The sequence below is a fragment of the Condylura cristata genome, unplaced genomic scaffold, assembly GCF_000260355.1.
Source record: "Condylura cristata isolate star-nosed mole 26May11 unplaced genomic scaffold, ConCri1.0 scaffold00017, whole genome shotgun sequence".
Classification (NCBI taxonomy): Eukaryota; Metazoa; Chordata; class Mammalia; order Eulipotyphla; family Talpidae; genus Condylura; species Condylura cristata.
This window is the reverse complement of record NW_004567118.1, coordinates 12,951,976-12,961,954: the sequence shown is the minus strand read 5'-3', so window position 1 is coordinate 12,961,954 and position 9,979 is coordinate 12,951,976. Positions and strand designations below refer to the sequence as shown.

The following is a 9,979-nucleotide window of genomic DNA, read 5'->3' as shown; positions in this document are numbered from 1 at the left end:
AGTGTGAGCCTTGAAGGACTTGGTGCTTCTGGTCGCCTTCAAGCCACCCCCTTGCTGACTCGACCTTCCCTGCAGCTTGTCCTAGGGGAAGGAGCTTGTGGGCTCAAAAACTCTGGCTCCTGTCTGTCTCCCCTCTCCCTCTCTCTTCATCATCACCTTTCTAAACCCACTGGCTTTCACCCTCCTAAAATGGTCTCTTGTGGGCCCTCCCTGGTGGCGCAGCAGGTTAAAGCGCAGCACTAAGAAGCTAAAGCCACTGCAGCATGAGCTCGATCCCCGCCTGCCCTGGAGGCACAGCAGACCTCTCCTGGCCTGCCCGCTGCTCCCCTCCACAGTGTGCTTGTCAGTCGGCCTGTTCTGCTCCCCGCTCTGTCTCTGGTGAATCCTCTTACCGCTCCTGCACCTCTGGCCTGTACCCCAGCTCTGTATGCATCAATAAATAAATCTTTAAAAACAAAAAAGATCTCTTGTGGCTTGATGAGCCAATACTGACCCCAAAGCCTTTCCTCACCTGCATTCCTGGCCACAACTTGGGTGTTGGGTCTTTCTGCTCCTTACTTTTATAACTGCACATCTGTCAGGACCTGGTGCCCTTGATCTAGGGCATCGTTTCCCTACCAGGGACAGTCAGCCGTGATCAGTGGCTATTCTTGCAGACCTGACCCTGCCAGACTGAGGCCCAGTGCCGGACCCTGAGGGAGGCTTCCCGCCCTGAGATCGCTCAGCAGCGATACCCGAGACCCTTCCTTCCCGCCTTCCTGTGGCCATCTCAAAACCTCAAGATTCTGCAACCACTTTCACAAGAACGGTCTGTTAGCGGTGCTGGAGCCACTGGCCACAGGCCTGATTGGATCTCTTTATCTGCTCACCTCCAACTGCCTGCAGAGACACCTGCGTGGAGCAGCCTGGGGGCCTGCTCTTCTTCCCTGGGAATCCTGAGAATGGAGGCCCTTGGCCCTATTCTCAGGATGAGGGAGCGCAAAGGAGAAAGGGTGGACTCACCCTGCGAGGCCCCACACTGCAGGACCCAGGCTGGTTGGGAGTGTGTGCAGGTGTGTAGGTGTGTGCTTCAGAGCTGAGGATTCTTCTGAGACAGGCAGCTTTAAGTGTTTTTGTTTTAGTAAGGCTGTAAAGAACTCATTGTGGGATCTGGAGAGCTGGCCGAGGGACCCATCACCATGGCTGTGTGACCTTGAGCAAGGGCTTGACCTCTCTGATCTATCAGTAAAGGGCAGCAACAGCCGCAAATACTCTGGAGGCAGAAAGGGGCTCTGGTGAGCTCTTGAGAGACACACAGGTCCAGGCCAGCAGGTCCCTGAGGCAATTCCCACCCTGCTCCCCCTCTTCTGTTCCCTCACCTGATATGAAAACTGCACTTCGCTCCTCCATCAGGCAGAACCCCCAGGGATTGGGGGATGGGGAGGCAGATCAAGGGCTCATGGGCAGAGCCACTCTGAGCCAGTAAGAGGGCTCAGCGGGGCCAATACCCGCAGGGCGCTGCCACTTGTGGGGTGACAGCCGCCTCTGGGGCCGGCTCCAGCGGGAGGGCTGCAGCTGGCAGGTGGCTGATGATCACGTCTTGGGTTTGCCAGTCCCTGCTGCATTCTGTGTTTTACTACATGCACCTGAGTCTTCACAACAAACTTATAGGGCAGGAACTGCCACCTGGGACCTACTTTGATTTGATGTAGAGAGAAAACAACAGGTCACAGCCCAGGGCCAAGATCTCAGCCTGGATGTGAATCTACCAGCCTCAGCTTCTCCCCAGGCTCCAAGGGCACGGTGTGGCCAGGGGCTGGACAGGTGCCCTGGCCTGAGCGGCCACCCTGATGGCCTCTAAGTGGGACTTGAGGGGAATCTGCTAGGTCACACTGGCTGCCCCATCTGCACCCACCCCTGTGTCCCCCTGGTGAGGCTTCCGTGGAAGGAGAAGGGAGGGGAAGGCAGAAGCCACCCTGCAGTAAGGGGTAAGGGCTGGGTCCCAAGAGGGAAGAGTGCACCCCACTTTAGCCCTTTTGGGCTGCCCATTCTCACCACAAGAAAGTGTCCACATGCACCCTGGCATCTCAAAACATCTAGAAAGAATGAGTACTTGGAGGCTGTAGGAATTTAGAAACCCTGTTGAACTCAATCATCTCTTGCCTGCGCGAATTTGGAAGATTCGAAATTGTAAGCAATGACTGAAGAGATTATGCAAGTCTTACCACCAACATGACCCCTGTCACCCAACTGCCCACCGTCCCACTGTTATAGTCGACCCATAAGCCTCCCCTGTAAACCAGCCCCAGCTAGGTGGTGAGGAGGAGGGTAAGAGAGCTCAGTGGGCCCAAGCGCTCAGCAGCGGTGAGGTGACTTGAGTTGGCACTCAGTGTTAAGGGCAGAAAGCCCTTTGTGCTAGGCAAGGGCTGTTCTCTCTGTTCTAGTCCCACCTCCACAAAGTAGTGTTCTGATAGGCTCAGGGAGCAAGGCAAGTCTCCTCCAACCAAGCTCCTCCTCCTGGAGCCTCCTTGGAAGGCGCAGTAGCCCACCACGGACCACCCCTACTTGATGCTGCCTGCGCCCCCAGAGTGATCTGTCCTGGAACTTTGCTTTGTGTCCATCTGGGCTGTGGTGATGGTTCTGAATTTAGGTCTCGTGGCCTCAAATCCAAAACAGACACAGGACTGGTTATTCCAGATGGAGCTAGGTGCTTCCTGCACCCCAGTGCACCTCTCCCACGCTGCCCAGTCTGAGAGCTTATTGCCCACTCCACACAGAAGTTGGAGAAGTCTGTCTTCAAGGACTACTGTGGGGCTTACAGTGTTACTTGGTTCAGCAAATAGTTATCGAGCGCCTTCACGATCCAGGGCCTGTACTGTGCGTGAGGGCGATGGTGGTCACAAAACCAGGCATCTAACAGGGAAAAGACACAATACACATTCCCCTGATGCAGGTCTGCAGGTGGGCAAAGCCCCAGGTAGATCCTCTTACAATTGCTAGAGTACTTCACACCGTCTAGTGTTAGGAGACTTGCCCAAGGTTTAGCTAGTGAATGCAGGAACTTGAGCCTGAGTCCACTTCACCAGCTCCAAGTCACATTTTTTTTTTTTTGAGATTTATTTATTGATGCATATAGAACTGGGGTACAGGCCAGAGGTGTGAGGGCAGTGAGAGGTTTCATCAGAGACAGAGTGAGGAGCAGAAAAGGCAAAATGACAAAGTACACTCTGAGGGGAAGAGTCGGCGGGTCAGGAGAGGTCTGCCGCGCCGTGTGGGTCAGCTCTGGGGTTGAGGATTGAACTTTTGCTGAAGCAGCTGTGGCCGGCTTGCGGTATTGCATCCTAACCCATTGCGCCGCCAGGGAGGGCCCCTAGTCACATTCTTAACCCAGCACACAAGACACCATCTCTGCGTACTGTTACCTGTGCAGAGTGAGGGAGCTTGCCAGGCTCCTTGTCTAACCGTTCACATCCTGCTCCCTCACAGGAAACTCGAATCTCCTCTCATTTCCGATGCTAACTCTTCCCCACGTTCTCAGGATCCCCTTTCTGTCATACACCCCCATACACACCAGGTCTACAGAGGCCAGAGTCGTGGGGGCAACCTGCCTGGCAGTAGCTCTGACGTAGTTTACAGTGGCCCAGGCCTGGTACTTGTATAAAACATGACTACTCAGTTTTACTATTGTTCCTAAATTCTCCACAGAAAAAGAACTCCCTTGTGGTGTGCATGCACACCCCCCACGCCAGCCTGTCGCTGCTAATCTCCTGCACCCACGAGCTGCAGGAGACGTGGTGGGAGGTGGGTAGGAGGCATCGTCCTGGGGGCTCCGGTTCTCTTCCCTCCACCTTTCTGCCTCAGCATCCCAGCTCCGGCCTCTGCTGGGCAGCCACGGCCAAAATTGGCCTGTCAGGGCACCTTCATCCTCAGCCTCCTGGCCTCTCTTTCCAGGGTTTAGCCAAAATAAAGTCCATTTCTCTAAGAACCTAGGATTAAAGAAGACAAATTAGAGAAAAAGAGTCGATAACAGATACTCAGTAGTTACTTGTTTAGTGACTGACTAAAACCCTCAAGGTCTAATTTAACTTATGGGAAGATGGTTGGCCAGTGCCACTCAGTGAGTGCCTTGCTTGTTCTTTACACAGAGGACAGGTCTAGCAAGTCTGTCTACCCACATGCTCCTTCATCCACAGTTCCTGCCAAAGAGGTGGCCCAGAGAGCTCCTGTCACATGACCGTGTAGCCTCAGCTACTTGGCACTCGTGGCCTGACCTCAGCCAACCACAGGACTTTGTAATTCATCGCTGAAAGACTGAGAGAGTTGACTATGAGGGCAGGATGGAAAGGTGGGGCCTGTGGGGATCCCCATATAAGCCATGTGTGGGTGACTACATGGGCAGGGAAGGAGAGAGGGACATGATCTGTGTCAACTCCAGCACTGATTTATTCCCATGATACCCAGCTCTACCTAACTTTAGGGAGACGCTTATGCCCATACAATAAATCCCTATTTTTATTTAAGCTCGTTGGGGTCATAGCCACTGTCATCAACCAGTTCCTTCTCTTCCGTTCGACCACACAATCTGACCCCAAAACCCAAGTTTGTTAGCTGTGGAAAGATAAAATGGGTGAATGGCAAAGAGGTCCAGGCAGAGGGAAAGCAAAGCTCATTAGTGACTTGGATAGAAAAACAGAAACAAAAACAAAAAAAAAGCTGAGATGAATATAAAGACTAAACTGGAAGAAACCAATGTTGGGGGAAAGAGGGAAAGCAGATAGAATGGTAACAGAATTAGCAAACTGTTACAGAGGACTTTTTATGCATAAAGGATTGTGCTAGAAACCAAATGCATGTTTACAAATATGAATGCACCAAAAAAAAAAAAAATGAATGGATTGTCCCATTCCTGTTTGCAGGGAGGAATGAGTCTGAAAATGGCAGTGGGGAGGAAGTCACAGTAGGAGTCTTACAGATATGACCCAAATTTTACGGTCACTCTCTGCTATTTGTGTCGCCTGTGGGCACACTTCCTGGCACCGGTAGAGTTCAGTCCGCATCCTCTCCAGGCTTCCCTCACAGCACGTAGGAATTTCTACCCTTCTGTAAAGCAAAACTCAATTGGTGAAAGAAATGTCAGGGACAGTAATAACAATATCCTTACATCAGCTTGTGCTTTGCAAAATATCCTTATTCAGCATTCATTTGAATCTTTTAAAAATTTGTGAGATTATTGGGACATCTTGCTTCATGCCAGTGGTGAGAACCATGTGAGACCAGTGGCTCAAACACGTCACCAGGTTGGCAGGTTACAATCAAGGGCTCAGGGTCTGGGGCTATGTCTAACCCTTTGAATAACCCTTCCCAGGGGTGTTGGGAAGAGAAGTCAGACATCTAAAATAGAGTTGCTTTTGCTGGAAAAATCCCCTCCCTCCTCGCAGACACATTATCTACCAGGAGGGAAGAGCGTGGCTGCCACGGCCCTGAGAAGCTTCTCTGCGGGGAGCTTAGAGCACTTTATCCAAAACCTCACACACCGGAAGGCCCTTTTCTTGTTTCCTAAAAGTCAGTATAAGTTGTTTAATTTCAAGACTCATTCACCTCTACAATGACCTCACAGCGTACCAATAAGCAGATGTGGTGTCTCTTCACTTCACAAATGAAAAATGGAGCCACATCACTCGCTTCTACCAGCCAGCCGGCGCCTCCCTAGTCTCTTCAGTGCCGCCTGCATCTCCTGGTTCCGCAGGGTGTAGATCATGGGGTTGAGCATGGGGGTCATGACTGTGTGGCTGATCGACACAGCCTTGTCCAGAGAGAAGGGGGTGAAGGGCCGGGCATAAAGGTAAATGCTTGGAATGAAGATCATCGACACCACAATGATGTGGGAAATACAGGTAGAAGCCGCCTTCCTCCTGGCCTGCTCTGAGTGGGACCTGAGCATCACCAGGATGATGGAGTAGGAGGCCAGGAGCAGTATGAACCAGATGACGTCCAGCATCCCGCTGTTGCAGATCATGAGGAACTCCAGGACGGAGGTGTCAGTGCAGGCCAGTCTCAGCACTTGTGGGACATCACAGTAGAAGTTATCCAGGATGTGGGGGCCACAAAATGGCAATGGGAGCATCAGCACCAGTTGGGTGATGGAGTGGATGAAGCCCCCCATCCAGGCTGTCACCACCAGCCCCACACAGAGCTGAGTGTTCATGATGGTGACATAGTGGAGGGGCCGGGAGATGGCCACCAGGCGGTCATAAGCCATCACAGACAGGAAGAAGACCATGGCACCTCCCAGAAAGTGGAAGAAGAAGAGCTGGGTCATGCAGCCCTGGTAGGAGATGGTCTTCTTCTCAGAGAGGAAGTCCATCAGCATCTTTGGGGCAGTGACTGACGAGAAACAGAGGTCTATGATAGCCAGGTTTCTCAGCAGAAAGTACATGGGTGTGTGGAGCTTGAAGTCTGAGGTCACTGTGACCACAATTAGGAGATTTCCCACTACAGTGGTGGTGTACACAAACAGGAACACCACAAACAGGAAAACCTGGAGCTCTGGAGTCTGTGAGAGACCCAGGAAAACAAACTCTGATACCCAGGTCAGGTTTCCTGGCTCCATGGTGTCCTCTCCATGCACCTAAAGAAAATGAACCAGACATAGACGCGTGAAAGTCACTACTAGTCCTTCTAGGACACTGGACCTCAGAACGGAGATTGTCCAGATACTCAGGATGGACACCCTCATGTAGTCCTTGGCAGAGCTGTGATTCAATGGCCTCTTATGATTCTGCTGATCCTAACAGTATGTTGGGACATAGTTTTGTTACTTGCAGCTCTGCATTCTTATACAAGGTCAGAACTGCTCTTCAGAAACAGCCAATCACTCATAGGAGTCAAGTTGCCTTTCAAATCAATAAAGAGCAGAAAGCTTGATGACTGTGGGAGGCATCACGAGGAATGACCGGGAATGCCTGGGGGCGGGGGGGGCGCTGATGACAGATGCAGAAAACATACTCCCAAATTATACATCACAAAGTATGACTGGGAAAGCCCGGGGGTCAGGGAAGGAGGGAGACAGGGTGCTGACCCATGTATGACAAGGGACCCCAGAAGTTGATCAATGGAATGCCAGGAACCCTGACCAGGGAACTAGGCTTGATCTCATTACAATGCTGAGACATGAGCAGATGAGAAGTGCCTGGGGGCAGACTCACGACCCCTAAAACTAGATGACAGTCCCACCCTTCTCCTTTTCCTGTTTCCTATTTCTCCTTACAACTGATGCTATAGGATTATTTTATCAATAAAAAGGCCAGGATCTTGCTCCTAGCAGTATCCTGCCTCATGCTCCACAACTCCTGTTTCTCTCTCTGTGTGGTGTTGCCCCATGCAGCAGCCTTCTCTCGGGGGAATTAAGCTTATGAGCTACCTTAATGCCACCCAGAGACAGAAGCAGCTTGCCTGTCAGAGTCTGTAACACTGCACATCTGAGAAGACACGTGGAGTCCAGGACCGGTCAAACTTCAGATCTTCTGTTTCCTCGAGGTTAGACCTTGAGTAAGTCATTTAATTGCTTTGAGTCTGTTTCCACATCTACAAGGTGGAAATAAAAGCATTTTCTGAGCACTTAAGGAGAATGACACATGTACATTCCCTGGAACAGCACCTACAGTAGAAATCATCATCACTCTCCTCTGTGGCGTGTCCTGCTCACAGACAGCCTCCCTTGTCAGTCTCCAATAACTTTTTCTACCCATCATTCTTCATGCAACATGAACATACCATGATCTTTTCCTGTAATTCACCGGTAAGTCCCAGAGCGCATATCTGGAAGTCCAACGCTTTTGTGCCCTCAGTGACTGTTTGCTCTTGCTCAGTACTTACTAAAACCCGGCGTTAACTGCGAGGTAGGTGCATAGCTCAGGGCATGCAATCCATGCAGAGGGGCCCTTGGACTCAGCAGGGTACCCAGAACGCCCGGGTTCTCTCCACCCACCTGTATAGGTAGCCTCTTATGGGGTGAGGCTCCCCAGAACATATGTGAAGGGGTAAGAACATGTCATTAGATCAAAAAATAGAGGTGAACTTATTGTTTGCAGAAGACTGTGAGCTCTTCTGAACGAACAATAATTTGGAAGATGATTTTGAACCCAAGGGAAGAAGAGAAGGAACAGAAGGAAAAGAAATGGAAAGAGATGAAGAATTTGAAGGGAGATGATAAGAAAGGGAGATGGGGAAATACAACACAAGGAGATAAGGAAAGTAGGGGCAGGGGAGAGGAGCCCAGGGTGGACGAGACAGAGGCTGACTGGGCAAGAAGAGGATCTCCCTCCCCCTGCCCTGTGCTGATGGCTCATCCTGCCTCACATGACTTCTGCAATCTATAGTCACTGATGACCTTTCTCTTCTTGTCTTTCTCTTCCATTTATGTCCACTCCAGCCTGCCCTTCACACAGCTGTCCTGGAGACCTCTCACTGATCCGATCCCGTTCCTCTTTCATTTGCATTCTTGTAGCGAATGACACTCACTAGTGGTGGGGGGTGGCATGCTGGTTGCCAGGCCCCTTCCCCATACCTTGCCCTCTGGCTCTCTTTATCTGACCGCTTCCAAGCTACATTTAATAGTAAACAAGTGACCTCACAAGTAAACTCTCAGAATTCTGGGAACCATACTAGCAAATGGAACAAACTCCAAGAGGTGGTCATTGCTACCTGGCAATCTAAGGTGTCCTGGACTGGCCATGGGAGCAGACAGAAGGAGGAAGGCAGTCTTGCAGGGGTGAGCTTAAACCTGTGGAATCTAAGGCGGTCTCCAGGTAAACAGAAGAATCACATTGAGGGGTTGAGTTGTAGCACGTCCAGCTGCTGTCACAAAGAAATCTTAGTGATGGAACCACCTCCACCCACTCACCTCACATAGCATCGGATTTAGGACTAAGATCTTTTTGGTCACATTATTATTCCTTTTGTAACAGGATGGTCCCCAGGAAAAGGGGAGGTTCCAGGTCCCCTGTCCCACCTTGCCGTGGCCAATCCCTTTTGGGTGGACTTTTACCCACAAGGGGACGGGTAACTTTGGGTGTTTGATTTAGTATCTTAGGATCTTTGGTTGTCTTTGCTGTATTGCACACTAATTGTATTAAAGTTCCTTTCCATTAAAGGTCTGATATGTTTTTTTCTTGATGCAGTGATTGACAGACCCTATTTAGAGTGGGCAGGTTTGGGGGTTCTGGGGTGCCCCTCTCCCTGCCCCATAACACTTTCACTATTTCTGCTAAGCAGAATGAATTCTCCATTTCTCTGAGTTCTTCTAATATTTTTCAAATACTGTTGTTATGGTGTTATCATTCATCTCTACCAGATTCTCTTCTCAACTAACTACACCTCAATTTCTCATCTGCAGTAGCCCCAGAACTTGAAATAATGACTTTGACATAGCACATGCTCAATAAATGTTATCAAATGAATGTGTTGAGAAGGTAATTGATCATATGGCCTTCACTCTTTAGAGTATTTTAGGGACTTTCCTTATCCCATGTCTGATACCGCAAGGCAACTTCTATGCTTGGTTGCTAAAATTACTGGTTTTTACACGCAAGCTAAATAAGCTATTTTTTAACAGCACATCTGACTTGATTATTCCCAATTCTCTCCCCACTTTCTGGAATGACCACTGCTAAGGCTACTGCTGTGAATGTTTCCCTGCCCCCAAGAGATGTTTTCAACACCCTAGATTACAGTTATAGCTGACCTGTTCGCTGGAAACTCTTACCTTCTTCAGCCTGAGTGGGAGAGAAGGCATTCAGGTCTTCATCTTTCTGGAGGGTCTCCTCCGAAGGCCTCACAATGTCCTTGTCCCTGGTCTCACCTCACACACACTGCTGATGGACCTGGCCTAGGGGGTTGGGGGAGAGGCGCCATATCCTCTGGGAGAAATTACTGGCCTGGGCTTAGGAACAGCTGGTCCCCATGGTGGGAAAGGGAGCAATGGGAGTTGTTAAAAGTTTCT

At 50.4% G+C, this 9,979-nt stretch overlaps 1 protein-coding gene across 1 annotated transcript; it reads right to left on the bottom strand.

Annotated features, from left to right (window-relative positions):
* Positions 1 to 5,653: 5,653 nt before the first annotated feature.
* LOC101635163 (olfactory receptor 4D2) lies at positions 5,654 to 6,589 on the bottom strand. Its single transcript, XM_004685013.1, has one exon. It carries the CDS (start codon positions 6,587 to 6,589, stop codon positions 5,654 to 5,656), a length of 936 nt encoding a protein of 311 aa, XP_004685070.1.
* Positions 6,590 to 9,979: the final 3,390 nt, after the last annotated feature.